Source organism: Carassius carassius, chromosome 8, assembly GCF_963082965.1.
Source record: "Carassius carassius chromosome 8, fCarCar2.1, whole genome shotgun sequence".
Lineage (NCBI taxonomy): Eukaryota > Metazoa > Chordata > Actinopteri > Cypriniformes > Cyprinidae > Carassius > Carassius carassius.
Genome location: NC_081762.1, coordinates 8,888,627 through 8,915,469, shown reverse-complemented (window position 1 = coordinate 8,915,469; position 26,843 = coordinate 8,888,627). Strand labels below are relative to the sequence as shown.

General features: G+C 37.5%; 1 protein-coding gene across 4 annotated transcripts; it reads right to left on the bottom strand.

The window, feature by feature from the left end:
- Nucleotides 1-1,646: 1,646 nt before the first annotated feature.
- Nucleotides 1,647-23,001, bottom strand: LOC132145169 (uncharacterized). 4 transcript variants are annotated; one of them, XM_059555957.1, is made up of 9 exons: nt 22,807-23,001; nt 14,130-14,167; nt 11,778-11,813; nt 9,146-9,245; nt 7,852-8,070; nt 6,339-6,479; nt 4,376-4,671; nt 3,233-3,484; nt 1,647-2,423 (listed from the first exon to the last, which is right to left on the bottom strand). In XM_059555957.1, the coding sequence occupies exons 1-9, from the start codon at nt 22,832-22,834 to the stop codon at nt 2,187-2,189; spliced, it is 1,347 nt and encodes a 448-aa protein (XP_059411940.1). In that variant the 5' UTR covers nt 22,835-23,001; the 3' UTR covers nt 1,647-2,186. The 4 variants fall into 4 exon arrangements, with proteins under 4 accessions (XP_059411940.1, XP_059411939.1, XP_059411938.1 ...); XM_059555956.1 differs by having other exon boundaries at nt 9,137-9,245; nt 11,778-11,810; XM_059555955.1 differs by having other exon boundaries at nt 9,137-9,245; nt 22,807-23,000.
- Between the last annotated feature and the right edge of the window lie 3,842 nt (nt 23,002-26,843).

Sequence of the window (26,843 nt, the reverse complement as noted above, 5' to 3'; positions counted from 1 at the left end):
CTTTTATCGTATACTTTTTAGATTAGTCAGCAATGTGGAATGATAAATGTTTTTGTTATTATTTTTTTTTCATCTATGTGTAAACTGATTCAGTGAAACTGTAATAGAGATATTAATATATCTAAACAATTTACTGATAACTCTCTCTAGCCGTTAACAAATGAGACAGACCTTCACAATAAGGATTTTATTTACAGCACATTAAAATGTACATGATTTAAATGAGGTTACAGGATGACACTGAATGGAGTTGAAGAAACTGCAAGATCGCTAGCTTTATTTTATATTCCTCAATAATCAAAACTCTGAAGAATTTGCTTTCACCGCATCGACATTCTGCACTAAATACATCATATTTCACAGAATATGACAGAAATATGTCCTTGTGGCATCATTGCTGTCAGCTGTTAATGTTGCCATCTTTTGGACATTTCACAAAGAGCTCTGACATTGAAGATGCTGAGAGTGTACTTCTAACAGAATGTCATTTTGTTCGTTAAACACGAGAGATCATCCACTTCAATCTTTCTCATTTCGCCTGCTCTCGAAATTTGATTCCAAACACAGCCACTAGATCTGTGAAAATGACTCCCATTCGGCAGACGCTAGTCCTACAATGTTTGAAATATCACAAAGGATGACAACTCGCAGGCCTTGTTAGTTTAGAAAAATAAATGTTGCCTCAGCATTGCATAACGGCATTAATCAAATCTCTCAAAATCATCAAAGAATATGAATCATTGCTAAACCAAATGCCTTCTAACTCTAAATTAGTGTTAATGTTGCCACATCCAAAATGTTTTTTTTTCCCTCTCTCTCTTTTGGAGCATATATAAGTTTCGACACAGGTTTGAGATGTGCACCCTAGTAGTCGAGTGCACTTCTTTCTGCAGCAGGTATTTAATTTACAGCTTATTAAATAATTAGTGGAAAGCCTGCAAGCATTAACCAGAAAAGCACCTTCTTTTTCACTTCCTTCCACAGTCGTATGGTCTGTTGTGACAAAAACATACCGTGACCGAACATGTCATCTAGCCCATTACCACATGATTACGATACTGAGGTAATGTGAGTTTATCTCTTTGCATTAAGTCAGCTACAAGGAAAGCTATAACGTAAATAACATGGAAAATATGCATGGCATAAATGGCTTCTACATATTAGTTCACCAAAAATGGACCCATGAGTTCAGGATTCCCAGTTTGGTTTCCCGTAGTCTCAGACTCAACTATTCAAAGTTTGCTCCTCTTTTTGCATGCAAAGATTAATGGAACTTCCAAGAATGATGATGATGACTCTTCAGTTTGCCTTTTGTTGTTCAGTGCAAATCAATATTGAGCAGCTCAGCCAGGCAGACAAACACAGACATCGATGAGAAAGAACGTAGAACGGAAGAAAACCGGGCTGTCGCTAAGAAGATAGGCAATACATTCGTTTATGTCCATAGTAGTGCATAAGTCTTAGTAACAATACAGTTAGGATGTTGAAAAGGGCAGCACTGTTTCCATTTGGGCAGTATTGTGCTTGGATATATTAAGAGCAAAAACATGTTTTCCAGGGTGTGTACGTGTTTGTGTAAGTGTGAGTGTGTGTGCGCGAATGTGTTGGAGGTACACTGGGGAAACTTCACGCAAACAGCAAATTCGTAATGTTTTTTTAGAATATACCTTTGAAGACACATACATTCATACATTCATACTAACATACAGTACATACATGTTATATATACATACAAATACATATTGTTTCATTGGCTTTTAGTTTTATTACAAAAATCAATATATATTATTACTATGTGGATATTGTTAATTCAGTCACTTAAATACTAAAAAAAAAGAAAAAAATGCATGCACTTTCTTTTGGTTGTATTGATTTCTCAGTATTGCACTCTTCGTTTTCATTTGCAAGCGGCCTTGGACTTCAGCGCTCCTGCCATAAAACAGCAGAAGCAGCACATGTAATGCATCATCCCGGCTTTGACGCTCTCCCACGTTTAGTCTTTAAATGCGCCCGCCACTCAGTGCATGTTCTTTCAGCGTTTAATAACGAATAAATCTGTTCCTGATGTGACAGTCCGTATGAGTACACATCTGGGGTAAAAGGGCGTATACGATAAGCTTAACTGGTTGATTATTTCACAGACGGTTTTGTTTTTTGTTCTTTTAGCTGCCCCTTGATTTGAACCATCAGTTGGTTGCCACCACGACAACAGCCCCATCCTCCACCTCTTCTTCCTTCTCCTCCAGCGATTGGATGACGCAGGATGTGACCTCATAGGTCATGTGCTCAGCCACTGGCTCTGCTGGTGCTCGCCCTGGGCTCATCCTCCCAGGTGGGGTAGAGTCCTCTCTTTGAGGGGGAGGGGTCAGGGCAGGAGTTACGGATGTCTGCTCGGGTTCGAGGGTGAGTGTTATATCATCATCCTTGAGAAAGAGAGAAAAAAATAAAGGAATAGTTTACAGAATTTGATGAAAAATTAACAAACCCTTTGGCCATCCAAGATGCAGATGAGTTGATTTTTTCATCAAAACTGATTCTGAGAAATGTAGCATTACATCACTTTCTCACCAAAGGATCCTCTGCAGTGAATGGGTGTTGTCAGAATGAGAGTCAGAACAGCTGATCAAAACATCAAAATAACCCACAAGTAATCCACATGACTCCAGTCCATCAATTCATCTCTTGTGAGGCAAAAAACTGCATGTTTGTACCAAACAAATCCATCGTTAAGGTGTTTCAACTTTAAACTGTAATTTTTGGCCTAAATACCAGTCCATAATCCATAATAATGCTTCTTCCAATTGGAAAAGTATATTGTCTTTTCACATAAAAATCCACCAACATTTTTGTTTAGAAATGTTTTGGACAGTTTTTGCTTGTACTGTTTGCTTGGTCCTTGATCTGTGCATATTTTGCTCAATATTCAGACAGGATTACATTTTAAGTGGAAAAAGCAATATTTTGGATAATTTGTATGTTAGCCTGAAGCAGTAGTTTGAAGTTGTAAACACAGTTTTTCGTTTCACAAGACATTCATTGATAGATGTGTGGATGTTTTTATCAGCTGTTTGTACTCTCATTCTGACGGCACCCATGCACTGCAGAGGATCCATGCTAAATTTTTCCAGAATTGTTCTAATGAAGAAACAACCTCATCTGAATCTTGGATGTCTAAGTGTGAGTACATTCTCACTGAACTGGTGGTGAAGGAAGAGGAAATAAAATTTCCCACCTTGGCTTCCTCTTCCTCTTGGATGCATTCGGTCTCCACCACAACAGATTCCTCACCGAACACTTCAGCCATTCCCATTTCGGCCATGGTCATGCCCATTTGTCCCATCATCTCCACCTGATGAGGCTCCACCTGAGCTGCCGCCCACAGGTCAGCCAGTCTCGGGTGAGTGGGCGGGCCCAAACTGTGAATAGTGCTGTTGGGCGTGGCTTGTAAGGAGTGGGAGGCGCTGCGCAGTCGATATTCCAAAGACTTCAAGAGGAATGAAGGAAAAAGTAAGAATCAGTAAAACTCTGAAGCAAAAGGTATAATACAAAATTGTACTCAACGTCTTTAATGAGGGAAATAAGGGAATTAACTCCATTATTAACAAGCACTGCAATCAATATAATAGAATTTTTTAATCAAAATATTTACAACTATTTTATTTCAAAATTTGATTTTAAATCTTATAAAAACATTTTTTTTGTTTATTTATATTTGAAATTTATTGTGATAGTGTTTTTAAAATACATTTCTTAGACTGCATTCATTTGATCAAAAACACATTAACATTTTGAAATATTATTACAATTTAAAATGGATTTATATATTTTAATATATAATATATTTAAGTGAATTGGTGGGTTTTTGTTAAATGTGAGCCAAAATTAAAAAAATTAAAAGAATCAAAGACTTAAACTATTTCAGTCTGTGTGCACTGAATTTATTCAATACACAAGTTTCACAATTTGAGTTGAATTACTGAAATAAACTAACTTTTCCACATCATTCTAGTTCATTGAGATGCACCTGTATTTCAAAATATAATTTATTCTGTGATGCCAAAGCTGAATTTTCATTCTATGCAAATATGTAGCTCAATAAACTTTTTTATTACATATATTACACATTATTCTTTACATATAATCATAATTATTTTAAAATGATTTTAAAGAATTTCTAATCAGGCACTGAGTTGTCTACCCACAGAGATGTAACACTTGAACTCTTTTCAGTCATAGTCAATGCTGTTCTAAATACAGCAAGACCACCTACAGTGGCTCCCTAGATGACACCTGGCTAAAATAGGTCAAGTAGAAGAGCTAAACACAACTCAGTGAGCATGTAAACATGGCAGCATGTCAAACTGTGTTTTCTGACCTGTTGATACTGCAGGAGCTGCTGCTGCTGCTGGTACTGCTGATACTGTTGGAGCTGCTGTAGCTGATTCTGCTGCTGCAGTGTCAGCTGCTGCTGCTGTAAATAGTGGGTGGAGCCATCATAACCCTCTCCTGAAGCCCCGCCCGCCATGATATAAGAGCCAGCAGCGGGAGAAGCCACACCCGATGGCTCGTTGCTGATTGGCTCCCATGCATCAGAGGAGGTAAGACAGTAAAGGCCTTGAGAGACGTAGGTGTGAGGCCACACTTCTGCAGAGGAATGATGCAATGGCTGGTCTGAAGGACGGAGACGGAAACAAAGAGGTAGATGGAAAGTCAGAAGGTAAAGTGCAGAATTCAAATGCAGATTGGAACTGAAGTGGTTTCTAGAAAAATAACTATATCAGCGTCCACACCAATTAATAATAATGTTCTGTTTATTATAAGTGTGTGCGGCAGTTGTCGTCGGCTGCTTTAAATGCTCAAGCTCTTTATAGTAGGATGCATTCTGATTGGCTGTCAATGTTTATATCATTCATCAGTTGGAAAAAAATAGTTCTGAAGGTGATTCCAAAGATAACATTCCTCTGTGCATTATAAATATTACTGTGATGTGGACTCAGCTATTCTTTAAAATTTAAAATGATTTTTTAACGATATCTTTACCAGTATTGGTACAGTTATCATACTTGGTGTAAAATTCCTACAGTACATGCATAATTATCAGGCAAGTTGATAATCTGTTCATATTTTTCTTTTCCAAGAATGCAATACTTATGCAATACTAGATTTTACAAAGTTAAGGCATGACCATGGGACAGCAAAATGCAGAAAAAAAACAGGTAGAGAAGAAAAGGCACATGTTAACTGCAAAAGAAATAAGAATTAAGGGGAAGAATTAGGTGTGAAACCATCAGGAACCTTTAAGTCTCCATCGCCACCATTTTCCAGAACTGCAACCTATTTGAAGTCTCCAGAAGTGCAATGTGTCAGGTTCTCAGAGACTTTTGCTTGATTAAAAAATCCCAAAAATGACCCTCAGTTAATAAGAATCACAAGCTGAAGTGTTGTGAATTACATGAAGACTGATTTTTATAGGCTTTATAGACATCGTGACTCTTGAAGGACCAGCATCGCTCGTCCTCTTGTACCACTCTTTCAAGAATTGATCTTCCAGAATCAGTTTTGGGAGTTCATTTTTAGTCCATCTAATGTCCTGAAAAGTCTTGCAAAGATGGAAGTCAATGGGAGCCTTTTTTGTTACCAACATTCTTCAAAACGTTCCTCAAAGAAAGCCATATGAGGGTGAGTAAATGGCACACTTTTCAATTTGATTGGATTATTGCTATAAAAATGTTTATAATCATGGTTTTTCATCATTACAATTCTCCGCTACACAAAATCCTCATTATTTTGACATAATCAGGCCAAAGAGAGGCTTTTTGTTTTGTTTTACTCTTCAAGCCAGGGCTTGTGAAAGCTGAACCTCAGGAAAACTACTGTTCTACGATTCTCACCCATCACCTTTGGGCCTGCAGCTGGCATCTCTGACACATCTCCACACAATAAATAAAGTGGTGGCAATGCGCTCTAGACCTGTCAAGTGGACTGGAAGGCACATCAGTCAAGGCTAGGTAAACAATATAAATCAAATCTGCAGAAGTATCCGAGCGCTCACATCAGTGAAGCATAGAGGTGTGGTTATGAGACTCCAGTCCAAAGATGCAGACAGTTCTTATTGCAAAAGCAGCTTAATATTCAGAGGCTTTTGAGCTGCCAGTGTAATAATGTGCTTAAAAAGTCTGTGCTTGTAATATCTGAGCTGTGGATAAACAAAGGATTGTTTTTTTCATCTAAAGTCAAACAAAAGGCAGAAACTTCGATCTAACATAACAGAAATCATAAATCACTCCAACAATGTCTTCATTGTGTTATGGCATGAGGTGGTTATTTGTGAGCCTCACCTCTGCTGGTGATGCTCTCCTGGTTAACCTCACTGAGGTGAGCCACGCTGCCCTGGTTGGAGTCAGCACAGAGACTCTCTCCTTCCATTGAGTTCCAGGCAAAGAGTGTGGCCTCGGAAATGGCAAGCTGCTGCATAATGCCTGCAAAAAAGCAAGATAACAATTTTGATGAACAAACATGTTAAATATATACAGATTCTTAGTGGGTGGCTGACTCCACTAAACGCTTACCAACTCTTATTTTGAAATATATATACAATACTGTTCAATAGTTTAGGGTTTAGGGTCTTTTTTCTTTTTTTCTTTTTTTGTAAGAAAATATCAGAAAGTATGCTTCTTTCTTGATCTTTCTTGTCAAAGAATCCTGAAAAAAAAAAGAATTAAGCAGCACAAATGTTTTCAACACTGATAATAATTATAAATGTTTCTTGAGCACCAAATCAGCATATTACAATCATTTCTGAAGGATCATGTGACACTTTGCCCTCACAGCAATAAATTATATTTTTAAATTAGTGCTGTCAAGTGATTAATCACATCCAAAATAAAAGTTTTGTTTACATAATATATGTATGTGTACTGTGTATATTTATTATATATATATATATATATATATACACACACACAAATGCCTGTATAATTTTATTTGTATATATTAAATATATTTATTTATAATATAAATTATATAAATATAAATCAAGATATTTACATACATGTATTTTCAAAATATATACTGTATGTGTGTTTTTATATGTATTCATAATAAATATACACAGAACACACATGTATATTATGCAAACAAAAGTTTTGGATGCGATTAATCGTTTGACAGTGCTATTTGAAATATATTTAAAATGCTTTTTAAATTGTAATATTTTACAATATTACTATTTTACTGAATTGTATTAATAAATACAGCTTTGACCATAAAATCACTTTTTTAACAGTAGCAAAAATAATTGTGGGAAAAACAATAAATTGTAACAAAGGTCTTTGTTGTAAACAAAAATATATTATTATTTATTACGATAAATTGCACATTATTAGTCCCTATTAGATTTTTTTTTATTTAATCATACATTATAATACACATTATAAATTTTTGTAAAATAATAAGCATCCTTAAAACAAGATAAATTGACCAGAGAAGCAAAACTGCATGAGACATTGAGACTTCAAGAAAATATACAGTCAATATACTATACATACTTTTGTAATACATAAATTTTTCTGACCCATGTTCTTTTTAAGGGGGAAAAAGCTTGATTATATGAGGTTTAAGCTTAAACCCCAAATATACTGATAATTTTTATTATTGCTGAAAACCTGATTTCCAGGAACAGCACAATTTAGTAAAATGTTAAAATGTCCTTTGAGACTATAACATTTTAACTTAATACACTGTTTTCACCCTGTACCACAACTAAATGTGAAAAGGGGGGATGCCATTTGTGTCTGGTGACTAGAATATACATTTTCCAATCATCTCAATGTCTTCAGTCAATCTTCTCACCCGCTGCCATTCGTGCCTCTTTTTCTCCATCACTCAGATCACAATAGGCATCATTTTCAAGCCGTCTCTCTCGTGCACGGATCAGATTGGAGCGTCCCGCTCCCCCTTCTGGCCCTGCAGATGGTTGACCCCAGCTCTGCCACTCAATCATGTGGGCCACACGACCCTGAGCCATGGCAGTGGGCTTGGTCACTTTGTCCTTCATTGATCTGGTAACACCTATAGAGAAAGAAACACAAGTCAGAACCTGTACAGACTCCACATGGAGCTGCAGAAAGGGGCGAAATGAAAGCAGCTAGGCAGTGCACTATTCTGTTTAATCACGTTACTACCGTAAACTACTGCAAGGCTCTGTGGATGATAACAACTGAATGAGTGATTATGAATGAGCTACAGTCTGTTGATTTGATCAATCGCTGTGCGAGCGGTGAGAGAGATGCGATTGGTTGACCATCTTTAATGAATTACACGAGATTCATAAGCTTTTATGCATGTATGAATAATTAGAGCCGAACTTCTAAACATTTCCTTTAAACAAAATGGCTCATTAGCATGCAAATATCTCGTTCGAACAAGAGACGCATTCAGGGTAAAGCTCTGAATGCAAAATAGAGCTAAAAACAAGGAGGTCTGATGGTAACCTCATCGATGGTTGTGTGATTTTTCTCGAGGCTGCTGACAATGATAAAAAAAACCATCTGATGAAGTGACTGCTCTCTTTAAATACTTTAATAAATCACCTCTGTTCCAGAGGAAAAACAATCTAAAGGTATCACTTGAGCACTTCACCCCATTTTCAAGCTTTTAAGAAAAACAAGAGAAATACAAAAGATACAAGACATTAAATCGAGAGATATACAGATACCTACGTTTCCAGAAACCTGTTGTGACCATGAGTAGTATCCATTAAAAAACGACAACATGACACACTACTGACCAAGAGTTTACTTCACAAAAGAGCACTTCACCTCACAAAACCACAAAACACACTACGATACACAGCTGGCGTCACAGCGAAAGACTACATTTCCCAGAAGCAAACATGTGGAGATGGATAGTGCACTTACGTCAACCGTTTTGTGTGAACTGTTGTTGGGTCTGATTGGGGATTTCATCAATGGCTAAAGAGGCCATTGACATGCACTAAATCAATAAATGGAGGAGGCAGGTGGTGAAACTGGAAAGGGAGGGGGACCCACAGGGGCAGCCATGTTGGCTCCAATCGCCATCTCCTCCTCTGGAGCCAACATGGGGTTGGTTACCAGCTACCAGTACAGACACACACCTGACACACCTGTCAGAGAGGACTTAGCCAGAGCCCCAATCCCATAGGAGTTGGAGTTGGTGTTCCGCTTCAGACGGGGCAAAATGGAGGTGGTGTCCTCCATGGACAGCTGACGAAAGAAAGAAAGAAAGAAAGAAAGAAAGAAAGAGCAGCAAAAGTTAGGGAAGTAGGAGTAAAAATCAATTAAAGCAATAATCCACAAAAATCACTAACACACAGCCTCATCTGGCTTATTACTTTCATTATACACCGGCAATGGCACTGATAAAGGACACCAAGGCTCAATGAATAATTATATTTGTTATTCATAACTGAGAATAAACAATCATTCCGCCAGGTAATATAGTTTAATTAGTTAGCCTAATAGTAAACTTTTTGTGGTAACAAAACTAAAAGCAACGAAAATGTTGTCATCATTTTCTCATCATTACTTAATTTGTTCACTCGTAATTAAAAGAAAAGAGGATTGGAGCTATCAAGCTTAAAAATTACTAAAAATAAACATGTTTCATTCAACAATACTCTGAATCTTCTAAAGCAATTCAGTAATTTTATAGGCCAATCAGACTGAAATCTTCCACCCTATTTATCAAGTTAATTAGAAAAGTAGCTAAGGCCATGATATATTAAACCAATTTACAAATCATAATAAAGCTCAATGTGATTGTGAATTCACTATTATTCAATTAAATATATGCAATGCAGGTTTAATATATGCACTTTAATTATTTAATGCATGTTTATTACGTATCTGAGTGCTCTGTTCACAGTAAATGCTGCTCCACACAAACTGTTATCCTATACATGTGTGGAGCGTCTCAAACTCGGCGTATTGCTGTGAGTTTGGGTTTATTATAACCTTCATCTGGGAACTCAACACGCGCCATTTCATCAGATTTGTAAGGTAAATCACAGGAGAATACATCATTATCTTTCTCAACATAGCAACTTAATAGTTCATTGCAATTTCTACATAAATTTCATACAATTTCATGAGCTAATTGCTCAAACCTCACGCTGAGTTAACACATTTTGATGTCCACATATTCAGGAAAGGACAGTAGCTGTAGCTTTTCTGTCATAAAGAAATGTCCAAATATTAAACTTTAAGTGTACATTTGAATTAAATGTTGTTTAGTAAACATTAGACAATGATTCATTCGCGCAGTGTAAAAACAATTGTAAGGCCATTGTCGCCCTCTGCAGTCGTTTTGTTTGATATAATGCATGATGTACATTGGTTCTATTGTTTATAATACATTGTGCATTTTCACAGTTTTTTTCTTCAGTAAAACCATATGAATATTGCTTTTGATACTTTGTTTGAAATAATTATTACTGACTTATTGCTTTAATATATGTATTTTAAGTCATTTTTATGGCTATTGTTTGCTTAGGTCAATTTTTATTACCAAAAAATTATTATACAATTATTATCATTATCCAATTACTTGATCGGGCGACTTGATCAACCGATTACTCGACTGCCAAAATAATCATTATTGACAGCCCTAACTTAGTTCACAATAATTTGGTTAAAGTTGACTGTTGTCTTTCATACAAAACATTATGGTGGTTTCAGAAGCTTGAAAGCTCAAGTCTGCATTCACTGCAATTGCAAGGGAGAAAAAAAACTGAACTGAACTCAAATGAAAATATGTTGAAGAATAAAAATAAATTAAAGCTAAATAGAAAATCAAAAATAAAACCTAATAAAAAATGGCAAAAGTACTACAATTACAATAAAAAAGTGACAATAAAAGTTCATTCAAAATATTAATAAATGATATAATCGTTTAAAAAAAAGCTAACATCACTGGTAAGAATTATAAACTTCTGATGTATTAACTGTTCTTTTTTCAATTTAAGGTGAGAGCAGATGTCACTAAATCCATGTCATCCACACTGTGTTATCATCTCTCACATCCACTGCCACCTACAAGTCACAAAAACAGGCCAAATCTCAGATAACATGACGTGGCCTATCGAAGACAGCTGGCGGACAGCTCAAACCCCCAGAAAACCTGCCAGTGATGAAACACTGGAGTCATGGCAGATATTTCAGGTGAATTTTATGTTCATACAAACCTTTCAGTATTAACATGTCTAGTAATACATTTACCTTCACAACATCACATTGTACAATACTGATCAAAAGTTTGGAATAATTATATGTAAGCAGTCTGTTATGCTTACCAAGGCTGCATTTATTTGATCAAAAACAGTAATATGGTGAAATATTATTACAGTTTAAAATAATTGTTTTTGCTAAGATTAAAGCTACATTTTTGGAAGTCATTACTCCATTTTCCATTGTCACATGATCCTTCAGAAATCATATTGAACAATGGTACTGTCTTACCATATTTTTGATAAAATAAATGCAGCCTTGGTGAGCATAAGAGATTTCTTTCAAAAACACTATAAAAATCGTAATTATTCCAAACGTTTAAACAGGACTGTATCTGTCTTAAGATGCTGTCCATGTTTTTAAAGCATTTGTTAAAAAATAAAAAATATTTCCCCCAGAGATTAATATGCTGGTGAAAACAGATGTTCATATTATATAAAAATGAAAATAGAGACAGAAAACAAAAGAGGCAGAAACTATGAAGGGCATAAAGGTCAATACCAGACTTACATTGATTCCTTCCCAGGAAAACTCGGCACGTCCCTGCTAGAAGCAAAACAGATAACAGATGAAGAATAGATGGGAAAGATACAGTGAAAGAGAAGAAAAAGCATGATTTCAGTTAGCATGAAACAGCAGAAGGCGAAACATCAAGCCAAGTACAGAACACTAGATCTGGAAGAACAACAGATAAACAGAAAGCAGGAGAAGGAGAAGGAGGCTGTTCTTCTGTTATTGAACTGTTGTGCAAACCAAAATATACATCTTTGTACGCATCCTTGTCGTGTTATACAGATAATTCGCTAATATGGTGTAAAATATTCATGAATGAAGTACCACCTATAGTGTATCCATGTTGATGTCTGCCTTAGAAGTCTCTACACTGGATGAGGACAGCAGCAAGAGGAAATGAAGGCAACTTTGATGGGTAGCACTGGAGTAAGTAATCCTAGCCAACCCAAACATACTCACAGTGAGCGATCGATCGCATTTACACCACACCCATCGCAGCGAGACAAACACTGGTGCCAGTACGAACAGCAGAGACCGCTCATTGTTCATTAAGAGGGAGATCAATGTGAAAGGTCAAATGGAGGTCAGTGTCAGAAAGGCGTTGGCGTGGGGCAAATGTCAGTCCCTTAGAAACTCTGAAAAGACTACAGTCACGCTTGGACGGTTCGGGGGTTGATCGATTTGTTTCCCACCATCTTAGTCTTCATGGCCGCTTCTGTAACATAAATGTGGAGCTGGCTCCTAAAAAAAAAAATTTTGAGGTTGGCTTGCAATTAGGGCAGCCACCTACAGCTTTTCTGTGGGGGGCAAAAGCCGCTCGGTGCAAATTAAAAACATAGAATTAGTTTTCTAACACCCAGTGATTAAGTTCATAATGTTTTTGCCACACACTCTAAGGTGGAACACTGTAAAGAACGTTTCGGGTGGGATTTGTTTTCAAAACAACTTTTCAGTTACAGTTATTAACAGAGAATTGCTGTGATTTAATGTACAAATGAGAAGGATTGGGATCTTTGTAGTTTATTTATTTATTTTTTGTTGTTGTTGTTACTAAAATGTGTCTGCATGGGGGTTATTCAAGATTACCAACTCATTCCTGGAGGGCAAGTGTCCTGCAGAGTTTAGCTCCAATCCCAAGCAAACATACCTAAATCTAAAACCTAAAAAGGCGCTGTTACTATAATGAGCACTTCATTCAGTCCATGGTTGAATAATGTAATACCAGTAACTGTTATTTCAAGTTGCCAAAAAGTTCTAAAGTTAAATTTAGTTACAGTTAAGTTATTAAATAAAGGTCAAAATCAATAAAGAGCACTGTAAATAATAAACCACAATCCCATGTATTCCAAGTCGATTTCTCAGAGTCAGAAGTTAGCTAAATTGGCTAGGTAATTTGATGCTTATACTTTTTTCGAGGTTGTGTGAGAATAAAAACACATTTTATAAAAAAAAAAAAAAAAAACATACAATTCTGTGAAACAAAATAGTCCCACCTAGTGCCTTTCAGTTCAACCTATAATCATTTATTTTTGTGAAGATAGAGGGGATTTGAGTTAGCACTAAGATAACTAAAAGAGCCTTGCTACTTAACAACTAGTACCTGATTCTGGAGATATTTTCATTGCTAGGCAAATTTTATGACATAAATTCTTACTTTTATTTTTATTATTCTTAATTTAGCAACCAGCAAATGGCTTTTCATGTGTGGCTTGCTAACTCAAATGTATACACGCACAACACAGACACTGTTTCAATTGGCTCCAGCAACAGATGACACCGTCTCCTGGCTCAGCTTCTTAACTCTGCATTGAGATATAAAACATGCCGTTTGGTTTGGACAGTGTACAGAATCCAAATGGCAGATTTTGAGCCAAATTCATCTGTGGATGAGCAGAGCGACAAGGCAAGAGCTGTTGCCCTTGGGTAGGAATTGAACACAGGCGGCAAACATGGAAGACGGATGAGGCTATGTCTTCCCAGGAGACAAAGCTGTTATACGGCATTACTGTACGGTAATGGCTGGGCTATGGGGTCCAGCTCCCGTGGCTTTGCTAAGAATCTAATATCGATGTTTTTTTTATACACATTATACCATCACACGTAAGACGTGTGTGGGGCACGCAGGGGGTCTTCTTGTAAGCTAAAGACTTCATTAAAGTGCCATGAGGCACAAATGTCAGCACTTGGTAGGTATAATAGCTTCGGACAGAAATGCAGATGTCGCACAAATATCATCTTGGCAAAGGGATGTCATGTAGATGTGATCCTTAGAGCTTAAGCTCACAACATGGGACAGCGGTTTGGTGCAAAGCAAATCTTAAATATGCAAAGTGCTGTAGTTTTACTTACCTGCTCCCCATCTTTCCGAACGGGAACTGCATCTGCTGCTGCATGGAAAGAGAGAGACAGACAGAGAGAGAGATAAGGGAATAGGCATGTGGCTTATGCAACCTTTACCGAATATGCTAAGTCAAACTGACAGCTCCTCGCTACATTTTCTGCTGACATTCACACAAAGACCTTAAATTAGATTAATTATCCATCCGAAACCGCCAGCACTCTGTGGGGAAGGAGATTTGTTATTTCACGCTTTTATTCCTATAAAATGATAAAAACATTTAGTGATCGCGGTGCTTGATGCAATTATGCAAATTATTATGCAATGTATTTTAAAAAGCTTCCAAGAGATGCTGAATTTAAGATTAAGTGTAGAAAAAAGAATTCAGACATCTTTAATATTGAAATCGTATTCATAAATATGTTTATTTAGTATTCTAGCTTCCTGTGTATTTGCACTTCGGCATAGTTTTGATTATGTTGATGGTGGGTGTGTTGACAGTGACTCATTCAAAATGACAAACAAGAAATGACACGTAACCCAGTTTGCACTAACAGTTTGAATGATGTGCCTGAAAACAATCGCCCTGTAACATTAGAGTCTGCATAAACACATAATATTGAGGCATAATGACTGTGTTTTTGAGACAAAGCAATAAATGGAGCTGTAGTGTTCAGTGACGAAACTATGGTCCATGAGGCCCACCAGCAATCAAACAATCATCTGTATCAAACATATAAACAACAGTATGCAAACATGCAGGTGATCTTGCACTGTAGGGCTATATAAAATATGTTTCTTCTGTTTCGACTGGTTTAGACAATGGCACACTTGCTTCTCATGCTGTCACATTTAGCGAAAGTAAGTATATGTTTGCAAAGAATGATGAAGGAGATTGTGGAAGTCCTTACAGCATGCAGAGATGGTTTGGTTGTGTATGATAATTGCTAACTGCGGTCACTGCTCCCCTCATTTACAACAATCCAGATTCATAAATTCATTGTAGAACAAGATTAAAACCTAGTGCCTGCTCTGCCGTTTTTTTCCTTCTACAATTGCCATTTGTCCGATTGTACAATATGAGCCCAATGAGACTTTACATAAAGCTGCATTCACACTGTAAGCCTTTGCCATCTGACACTAATTTTGGAAATCATTAAAAATTTATCTAGCTTTATATGGTAAAAGCTTTCTAAAATTGTACAGTAGGCACCTGGCTTAAAACGCTAACATTTTCAGAAATTCATCACAAAAGCCCTGTTGGGATGGTAATTGTCTCTCAAGGGGAAGACTGTAAAAATATTTTTTTTTATGATTCTTCAGTTATAAAACTGTGTTTAGATGCAGATTTATTCATGGTGGAGGAGCAAGTTTTGTGAAAATGTAGTCAGTCACATTTTTTACATTTATTTAAATATTCAATAATAGGAAAGATTTTCTTTCTTGAATTTTAGCTCTTTAAATGAGGAATGCTGTTTTAAAAATTAGCAGAAATCTTAAGAAACAAGTTAACATTGGTATTTGGTTGACTAGTAAAATGATTAGTCTTGCAAACCCTTGTTAATATGAATGTATATAAGACATTTTAATATTTTATTGCATATCTATTGCTGCCATAACAATGGTGAATTTCAAAGACTTACATGGTTTTTGTTTTATTTATTTTTTCTTAGCAGCTCCCATTCACTGTAGTGGAGCAGTGATGTATTATTATACTTATAAACCGTTTCCTGCATTTCAGAAATAAAAGTCTATTTTTAAAATGCATGCATGCTGAGCACGTCACACTCAAAGATCCAAGTCTGATGACTTTTCCATATGACAAAAGAAGTCTTTTATGATTCCAAAAAGTCTCAAACAGCAAAATCGTGTTGTGAATATTGAAGAAATTCTGCATGAGAACCTTCAGTGTGCACATATACTTAATTATTAGTGAATGAGACCCTGTCTAGCTGCAGTACACATGCTCTCTCACTCCCCCACCTCTCTCTATTCAATTTAGGTCTATTTAATTTAGCTCAATATCAGTGAAATTGAGTTGAGCATTGGCTTGATTCATTGAACTCATTTACAACAGTCCTAAACTGTTGACGCAATTGAATAACAATATTGGGATGGGGTTAATCACATCAAAACAGAATGTACCAGTTCTTGTTCTATTTGTATCTGATCTTCTTTTCTTTTCTTTTTTTCACTCCATACTCCAGACTGATTTGGATCTCAGAATGCATTAATTGCATCCTGTACATGTGTGTGTGAGCGTGTGTCTTTTAATTGCTGGGCTCTCGCTCTCTGTAAGTACAGCAGAGCCTTTGGGCCTCAGGGCCATTTCCTCAATCAACCTAACCCACTCTGGAGAGACGTATAGAGCCATGCAGAGCAGCGCAGCTCTGCAGGAGATCAGTGAACAAGAGTGAGGAGTAAATAGAGAAAGACAGATAAAGAGAGTTAAGGTAAAGCAGATCTGCTCATAATCAATTACAAAGGAGACAATCAGAACCAACAGACCAGAATATCAGAAACAATGACTAGATGTGAACGATGATAGATAGATAGATAGATAGATAGATAGATAGATAATAGATAGATAGATAGATAGATAGATAGATAGATAGATAGATAGATAGATAGATAGATAGATAGATAGATAGATAGATAGATAGATAGATAGATAGATAGATAGATAGATAGATAGACGCACATCCCAGCTGTCAGGACCCATAACTTTCTATCCGTTCATTCCACCATGATGTTGTTACGGACAAAACACTTCCACTCATGCAGGAAAACATACTGAGAAAATCCCAAGAGACATGAAGGATAAGCCATCGCATCCAAGGTCGCTAAGCACCACGTGGCCGCTGCACTGTTTACCCTGCCCATCTACATTTATGTCTGAGTCTGACACTGAGCATTATGAGGGCCGGGGCTTCAGGGGAAAGGAAAGAGAGAGCGAGAGAGACGGAGAAAGAAGCAGTCAAACGGGATAAACAAATCTGCATTTGCCGACGATAAAAGCTAACATCAACGCGCAGTGAATGACAAGGAACAAGATGAAGATTCCTAGACACCCGGCGTGAGCCTGATGGTATCACAGGGAGAAGCAGCAGAAGATCTGCATCACCAACAACCAGATGGAGGAACAACTTGACCATGGGACAATCTGGCTTGACAGATCTCACCGCCTAGCTCGTCTGGGAACTTCTTTGAGATTTAATTCTACAGCAAAAGGTAAAGGTGGAGAGAGTGAAGAAAAAGGGACAAATAAAGGAATGCAGGCTGGAACTCTGACACACGGTGACGCTCACAGTGACTCTGATTAGGAGCGAAGTCCAAGAGGCTGACTCACCTCAGTGCTGAGCCAAAAACACACGGAGAGAAGGGGGAGGGACAGGAAAGACAGAGACAAAGAGGATGAGAGAAAGACTGAGACACTGAATGAAGGAAGGAAGGAATGCTATGCTATGCGATATAACAAAGAAAAACTGAGGACAATAGAGGGTAGGGGTAAAGAGATAAAAATGACACTGAGTTAAAAGACACACAATAAAGAAAAAAGTCAGAGAGAGGCTCAGAAAGAGTCAGAGGGAAAGCACAGAGTTACAGACCATCAGAGTGAACAACGGAAAACAAAATGGGTATTTACACTTAATCGATCAGATTGCAAATTTTGCAGAAAGCAAAATGGATATTAATCAGATCTCCTGTTCCCAGACTATATGGATGCTAATGCAGAGCAGTGACATTTTCTGATGAATGCTCTCTTCGGCTCAAATGGAAAAGAGTGTTTGAATTCTGAGATCTGTAAGTTAAGTAAATTTTTTTATTTGGCCTGAACAAGAGGAATTTACACAACTCAGAAACGATTTAAAACACTTCTGAAGTGGTCTGAAGGTAAGTTTACATGACAACGATTATACTAAATACCAAAATATTTTTCTTAGATTTACAATTAGTCATTTTTATCCAAAGCGACTTACAATTGGGGGATACATAAAGCGATTCTTCTTAAAGTGGCACAGGAAGTGCTTGTAATACCAAGTTTTAGACATTGTTCAAATAAGTACAAGCTAGAAAGAGAAGGAATAAATAAATAAATAAAAAATTATGATGAAGCCAAGTAGTTTTGAAAGATATGAGTTTTCAGCTGTTGTCAGGGATTTAGCATTCCGGATAGAGGTGGGAAGATCATTCCACCAGCCAGGAACGGTGAACGATAATGTTCTGGAAAGTGATTTTGAGCCTCTCTGTGATGGTACCACAAGGCTTCTTTGCATCGTTGAAAAGTTTCACGTACAGACATCGATGCTGTCAAAATAATCCCAGTTCAGATGGATCTGCAAAAACTAATAAAATGCTGTACTTTGCATGTAGTTGGCAATGTCACTTTGTAAAAAAAAAAAAAGCACTACACCTGCGCATGCACACATTCCTATAGACCGAACATGTAATACGAATGTGCATGATGTTTTTGTAGTTTACACAGAGATGACAAAAGTATTGTTTTCAAAAACGTGCACTTTGAAACCCATTTTCAAAGTTTTCTGTGTGCAGGCCCTCAAAATACCAATGTTATGTAAATGAATTGCAAAAATGTATAAAAAAGTAGTCAGTTGAAAGTTGAAATTGAAAATGGTGTTATGTGAACACATTTACAAATGTATTTCGTAGAGCACTCACTCACTTTTCATGATCGTGTAGCAATCAGACCAATAGAAATGAACTGACTAAGTATAAATACCTCTAATGAGAAAAAGAGTGACCTTAAGTGAAAAGGGGACAGTAAAGGAGAGATGGAGAGCATGAGAAATAGATACATGAACAGCAACTAAACTGAACAGCTGCAATCACTGTTTAAATGAGTCAGTTAGTTAGTTGTTAAACTAGGCCATAGTCTGTTATATTATACCAAAATCTCAATTTCTGTGCTATAAAAAAGCTGCATAATGAATTTTAACAAATAAATATCCCAAAAATAAATATAATCAAATTATATCAGCAAGTATATATACAAAATTACATGGAACATATATTTATACTACAGTTCAAAAGTGTGATTTTTTTTATATATTTTACAAATAAGTTTCCAATTCTTACCAAAGGCAAAGATTGTGTAAATATACAGTTAATATTGTAAAGTATTAAATTGTAAAGTTTTTATATATTTTAAAAAGTCATTTATTCCTGTGTTAGCAAAGCTGAATTTTTTAGCAGCCATTACTCCAATCTTTGATGAATAGAATGTTCAAAAGAACAACATTTATTTGTAACAATGTATAAATATATATAGATAACTACATAATGATAATGATGAAGGGGCTACACCTTTTCTTGTGATTTATCCATGCCATATCTCTAAAGAATTGCATTACTTAACCAAAATCAAATAAAGAGATAGAAAGAAAGAGTGAACATTTTATTGCATTTCATTATGGTATTGACTTGTGAGGCTGAACATTTCTTCACCTGGGACTTAAAATTCTCCTCTAAATTATCAGTTTATGAAGTGACCTTCAGCCTAATATTAATTGAAATCTGCAAAAGAAGCAACTGCTTCTGCTGTCTCAAACTTAGTTTGAGCGAACAGACGGGTGAAAGTGGATGGCAGCAGCTTATAATAAGAAAAGTCGGGGGCACTTTTAGAATAAAACCTAAAAGTAACCTGAGGATTGGTTCCACTTATGGACAGCACTGATTAAGAAGTGATAAGAGGTACAAATTCACCAGAAGACATTTGAGAAGTTCCTGTCTGTCACTCCCTGGGCGTCCATCACCCTCTTTCTCTCCCTCCCTCCCTCCTTCCTTTCATTCATCTGACTCATTCTTTGCAGTCCTTCTCTCTCTCTCTTTGTGATTCCTCCTGCCCCTTCTGCCTCCTCCTCCTCCTTGGGGAGTAAATCTCTCAATCATGCTGAGCCAGTCACCTTGGACCATGTCTGTCACAAAACAAGCTGGATCACGCAATCACATGCAAACGTACACACATGCAATAGATTGAGTGTGTGTGTGTTCGAGAGAGAGAAATGTAGACAGAGACCCTCTGCATGTCAGCTTGTCTGTCCCTCTTTCAGAACCTGAAATTAAATCAATAGTAAGAGGCATCCCTGAGAAACGCAATAGCTCAGAACAGAACAAACACGTACAGAGAGCGACCCAGTGCAAACATCGGCATCAGTGCCAAGAGCTCAGCCATCCACCTGATGCCCTCCCAAACACACCTACACGACTGTTCTCACCCACAATCCTGTGACAAACAAATACACACGCCGCTTTACCCAATCTATATGTACATTTATTCATTAAACAGATGCCTTTACCTAAAGAGACCTCAGAAACAATCATAATATCAACAATACAGAACAGAACAGAACACTATACAACTAGAGTAGACAAGAGCAGAAAGAAACGAGAGAAAATTCTTTTATTACACAGCAGTGTGTGACACACACTGTGACACACACTTCTCTTGTTATTATTCACTCCTGTGAGACACTTACTTAGGATTGAACCATACGGTCAGATCATTAATTATTCGACTTCAGTGGTCAGGAATATATATTATGGAAAATGTATTATGGAATATATAGAAAGACATCACCATTGTGAAGGAGATTAATGTGTGTCATATGTTAGTGTGTGTGTGTGTGTGTGTGTGTGTGTGTGTGTGTGTGTGTGTGTGTGTGTGTGTGTGTGTGTACAGTATGTATATATATATATATATATACAGTATATAATATAAAAAATCTGTCATATGTTAATCATATGTTAAATAACTAGAGGAGACCCACAGAATCTGTTCAAAATAAACAATATATCCTCACTTAATTCATGGTAATATGTTAATGCTTAGTGCTGTGTCTACACAGCCATTGATTGACCCTCACTGCTGATTGGTGAAGTACTGAAGAGCTTAATTATAGCAAACATATTCCCGGTGAATAGGTTTTACAGCTTAGCTAACATAACAACTTTAATGAGGAAAGCCTGTGAAGTGTCATTTCATGCTCGTTTACCGAAAGCTGCAAGAGGGTATTTCTAGTTTAATACTTTGATTAATAAATTGCAATTGCCCTTTACAATCTGTCACCAGATTCAGGTATTTCAGTAGTGCCCTTTAAAGGCTGTGGTTGATTCATTACATGATCTTGTGAGAGGAGCAATAGCTGTGTGAGTGACTCTAATTAAAAACCCAAACCTGATATAAAAAAAAAGTTTGAAAGTATTATTCAAATGCGATGCATTTAACTGTAAACACAGAATCTCACTAGGATTTGAGATGATAAATGTAGACCTAAGAATGGTCCTATTTCTGGCTGTAGCAACAATTTGCTTGATGAGCTCATAAAGTCAAGAATAACCAAAAAAATCGATAACGGGGCCTTGGCTGAGCCATTAAGAGCATCAGTGTAACATGTCGACAGCACATAAATTCCCTCAACTTACATGAGAGATGTTTGCTCCATTCAAAATAAGGGGTGAACAATCACAGGCCTATATCAGGCACTTGACCCATATTATTTAGCATGAATCTTGTCCTCTCTCCTCTGCTTTTCGGTCACTGTAAACTAGACACTATTTATAGCCAAACACACTAAATATGCCATCCACGCTCCTCTCAAGAGCATATCAGATAGACAGCCAATTTCAGTGCCACAACTTGAAGATATATGAATTTTTAGTTCTTAAAAAATATAAATCTATTAGAGGTGGTTAAATTTAGTTACTCAGCAGGGGCTTCTCTTATTACCCAATATATATCCCACTCTGACACTTTCTGCAATAGCTTTATTATGTGAAAGAAATCCTCCATCCGGACTCTCTGTTCCTTTGCCGTGAAAGCTCAATGACACTCAAAGGTCAAATACAGCATCATTTATTTATTTCTCCCTCCATCAGCTGCCTGGGTTTGTTTTGATACTGCGCTCTCGTCTTAATGGGCATATGGCATTGTAAAACACGTTTAAGAGGAACAATTCAGAGTCTTCTCTCCAGGGTAGTTAGCCTGCCTGCCGACTTACAGTTACAGCAGAATATTAATTGTGCCCAAACACCCGCAATTTGTCATCGGCGGCTGTGTTAACGCATAACTGTTTGGCGGGAACAGTTGCCCACCGGTGCCATTGACTTTGCAGAATTTGACCTACATGTGAGACGCATTCAGCCGGCACCACGTCACACCTGAACGCTTTTTGCGTGTGAGCACCTCTGATCCCGAAAAGCACCCTCTTCTGTTAACCTGCATGTACGTACGCGCTCAAACCTGTGAACTGCTGCTGTTTTCACACAAACAGCTCCTGAAGTGACCTTAGCACAGTGTCAGATATTGCAAGTCGTTCTGGAGGTGCATTGAATGCAATCATACGCTCCAAAAATTCCACGTTGGATCTTTAAAACCACTCTGTCTGCACCTACCGAATGCATGCGGACACCGACGGCTATCAATTCCAGACAAGCTAACGGTTCTCAAAAGCTGACATCTCCATCCCGGCTTCCCACAAGCAGTGTGCCGAATCACTGTCAAAGCCTGGAGGACAGACGGCCTTTAACCAAAAGGTTTCCATAGAAACACACACACGTTTTTCCCTAAGAGGGGGGAATGCGTGCGAGCATCACCTATCGCTCCTCTACCCCTGGCTGGTCTCCTTTCAACCTGGAAAAGAAAGGCAATCAAAACGGAGAGGGTCTTACTGATGGTGCGGGAGCCAATACAGCCCATGGTGTCTCAGCGAGGGCCGGTTTGTGAACGAGGAACGAGAGCCACCCTCTCAGCAGACATTCTCTCCTTCTCTCTCACTCTCTCTCACTCCTCTTCTTCTTCTCCGCGTCTCTGACTCTCCCCTCCTATCTCTGTAAGGCTGTATGCGAGAGCGAGAGTGTGTGTGTGTGTGTGTGTGTGTGTGTTTGTGTGTGTGTGTATATGTGTGCCTCCAACACGCTCTCGCCGTCATCCACCCTCCCTCTCTCCCTTCCTCCCTCCTTGCCTCAATGCAACCCCCTCAATACTGTCTGGTGAGCCGAGATATCAGTTAGTCAGTCACTAAGTCAGTGTGCCTGTGAAACGGGAGAGAACTGTGTGAAACTGCTCACCGGCCACTTATGTTCCCCTAAATCCCTTGGTAATCAATACAACTGGTTGTAGAATCAAACAGCAAACAATGACATTGAGAAATGTCAATGACAACAAGAAGAAAGAGCGTCGATCAGAAGTTCCACACAATTCCCTGGAGTTCCCAGATCAATATCTTGAGCAATCAGATACGGGCATCTCTTTTCTTTGGTTCTCTCCATTATCACTTGACAATGCGGTGCATCTGTCTCCCCACCCAGCTCTGCCGCCCCTCCCTTGCTCTTATTTTCCTGTTGTGCTTGCACTCTCCAAAGCATGTACAAACATCTGTTTATCCCTCCTGATCTCTCAGACTCCCTCTCTATATGTTTTCTCACCCCTCCAGCTCAAATCGAAGAGTTCGGCACATAAATATAAAAACCGGCTCATCATGTTTGCTTGTCATGTCCAGTGTGTCTGTGGAGAGCCGTAACCTTGAATATACCCATACACACATGCATGCTGTCCAGACGGTACATGCGCACTGTCCCTTCCTCAAGCAAGCAAGGTTTCTTCCTTCTCCTTTTTTAAACACATTCTATCACTGCATTCAGCCAGCACTGCCAGAAGAAGAACCTTTGAAGAGAAATGGATAGGGCTAACCCAGGAGGTGTGCTTTGAATCATATTAAGGACCATGAGGCTGAATTAGTATTCAGGAGGAAGAGAGAGAGAAAGAGAAAGAGCAAGAGCGACGAGGAGAGGAAAGAAGGGATAACAGGGATGGGAGGAGGAAAGAAAGGATGAAGTATGTATGTTTGTGGTAATATTACAGGGGAGCTGTCCAAACAGATGCCGGGGTTGATTGTTTTTCGTTTTGATATGTATAGTTTTCCAAGCATTTCATTTAACACTGTTCACTTGGTGTTATACTGATTCACATCAAATCTACAATATGTTTTCTTTTCTAAAATAAACTTTTAGGTTTAAATTGAGTGCCTTTGTACATTCTTAGGAACATATACACTTTACAACACATATACACAAACACATTCACACATTTTTTGGGTTTTAATTATTATTATTATTTTTATGTTTTTGTTTGTTTGTTTGTTTGTGTGTATAGGAAGAGAGTGAGGTGAGCTTTGTTGCCCCCCAAACTGCATGATTTTTGATCCTGTATTTAGAAATGGCCCATTATTTACATTTAGTCATTTGTAAACTTAGAAATTACAAATATACAAAATGAATACAAACATCTGTCATTAAAATTATTACATGTATATTGTAATAAAAATTAGGCCTATGTAAAAAAAATTTAAAAAGCGAGGATGCATAAACTTAATCAAGAGTGTCAATAAAGACATTTAAATTGTTACAAAAGATTTGTATTTCATATAAATGTTCTACACAAAAAAAAAAATCCTGAAAAATGTATCACAGTTTTAATTAAAATATAAAGTAGCACAATTTTTTTTAAACATTGATAATAAGATTTTATTTTCTTTTTTTTCTGAATGATCATGTGACACTAAAGCCTGTAGTAATGGCCATCACAGGAATAAAAACATTTCTAAATGTATTAATTATTTTTAGTTCCTGTGGTTCAGTGGTAGAGCATTGTGTTAGCAGCGCAAAAGGTCATGGGTTCGATTCCCAGGGAACACACCTACTGGTAAAAAAAAAATCTGGTATATCCAGATTGCACTGTTAAGTCGCTTTGGATAAAAGCGGCTGCTAAATGCATAAATGTAAATGTACTGTAGTGTAATTATATGTATATATATAATACTAGTTCACAATATTACTGTTTTGCTGTATTTTTGATCGAATAAACAAATGAGCACAAGGGAGTTCTTTAAAGACATGAAAAAAATTATTTATCTCCTACCTCTTCTCCTCCTGTACATTGTACTTGAGATGAAAATGTGTTTACTTAGCATCAACTAAAATTATTTTGCAACAGATCTTGTTAACAAGTTACGTTAACACAGTTCAGCTTAATCGACAGAAAGAGAGACAGTCAAAACACCATTAATGGCACATCATCATATCAACAGCTTCAGAAAATCAGACACCCAAAGTGTCGACACTTCGCACTATATAAATGACTCTACACAAATCAATGCCTCAAATATCCCCAACTTAAAAACGAGACGTATACCTGACACTGAGGGAGATAAATAGAAAGGAAGAGGGAGGCAGGAGGCTCATCCTGACATCATAAAGCCAACATTGGGACACCATATCATCATTTATTTATGCACCCAACAGCTTGCCTGAAGTTACAGGAGGCTCTCTCAAAGGGTGAGTCATCCTTTTTCTCACTCTATCTTTCTCCATCTCCCTCCCGTTCTCCACCCTAGCTCTCATTTTCAAAGCAGCCACTGACATCAAATTTACTTTGAGGCTGGGACTTCCTATGACTTCCTTGCATATTTAGATTTTTGTGTGTCTGTCTGTGCACATAATAACATCATTTTAATATAACTGTATATGCCCCATGCCAGCATCTATAATTTGAAGGTTACATGCTGTTATTTAACTTAACATTATCGTAGCATTCTTTTAGGCTACATGCTGGTGTAACTTACTGTCATGCTAATTTCATAACTATAAATAGCGCTGAACATGTACTGACCTCCCAATGTGCTGTACAAGGCATGATGATGGGGAAGAATGCTCTTAACAATCCCCATAGCAAACTGCAGAACAGCCGCTGCAAATCCGACTTCTTCCCTCTACATTTGCACACTGTGAGTACATCAGACCTGCGTTGTGCCAACAGAGCTCTAATTCAGACAGAGAGCCAGGCTCCGGCCCGGCTCTATACTGCCCTTGGCCGCGATCAATAACTCTATGTTAGACCAAAGTAATTCAGCAGGGTTTTATTCACTCTGCACATTTCTATGGCCCTCTGAGAACGTGAATCACCTAGAGCTCACAGCCCTGTCACTTTGTGCAGGGGCTTTATAGTTTACTTGATCTTCACATGGGTTTGTTTGAAAGGGTCATCTCATGTATATTGTTGATCTTCTGAGAATATATATATATGTACTGAAACAGCGGTTTGGCTAAATGACTGAAAGTTCAATGATAAAAAATAAATAATATTTTACGTCCCCTGATAGATTTATGCATTAATAACGGTGGAAATCAAGTCGCTCAAATAATATGATGGCAGTGCTACCCTTAATGAACGCCATGGGCTTTGCGATTACTACTTTGTCTAGGAAAGAGTGCTTGTCTTATCCCTTATTAATTTGCTCAAGGGAGCATAAATGCTTATTAGCATTGCCACATTAATTTCTCCTTGAGGGAGACCACTGACAACATTCCCTAAACAGAAAGAGTGCTCCCTTAATACTTCATAAGATACGTGGGTGTTAGTGAGGCAAAATTATACCAGTCACAGCTAGAGGAGAGCTGTTTTATCCAAACCGACATTTCTGTGCCTGCTTAGGTTGGAAAAAACCTGCTTTTAAAAACGGGAAAGGACTTCACAAAAAGCGAAAAGTAATCAGCATGCAAATAACATCTTAAATTGTTCTTTGAAAGCGATCATCTCGCTAGATCTTAATTATGTTCATCTACAGCTATTTTACAAAATATGATTCAGCAGCACAGCTGATTCACAGACTAGCTACATAGTCCAGAATACATATGCGAGCAATTTTAAA

Bases quoted from the DNA above. Each gene is read 5' to 3' on its own strand.
- LOC132145169 (XM_059555955.1), bottom strand. From the start codon at position 22,834: ATGGGCTGTATTGGCTCCCGCACCATCA. The intron at 11,814-14,129 runs GTAAGTAAAACT...TTTTGCTTCTAG, and splicing joins TTCGGAAAGATGGGGAGCAG to CAGGGACGTGCCGAGTTTTC. The intron at 4,672-6,338 runs GTGAGGCTCACA...TCCGTCCTTCAG, and splicing joins GGAGAGCATCACCAGCAGAG to ACCAGCCATTGCATCATTCC.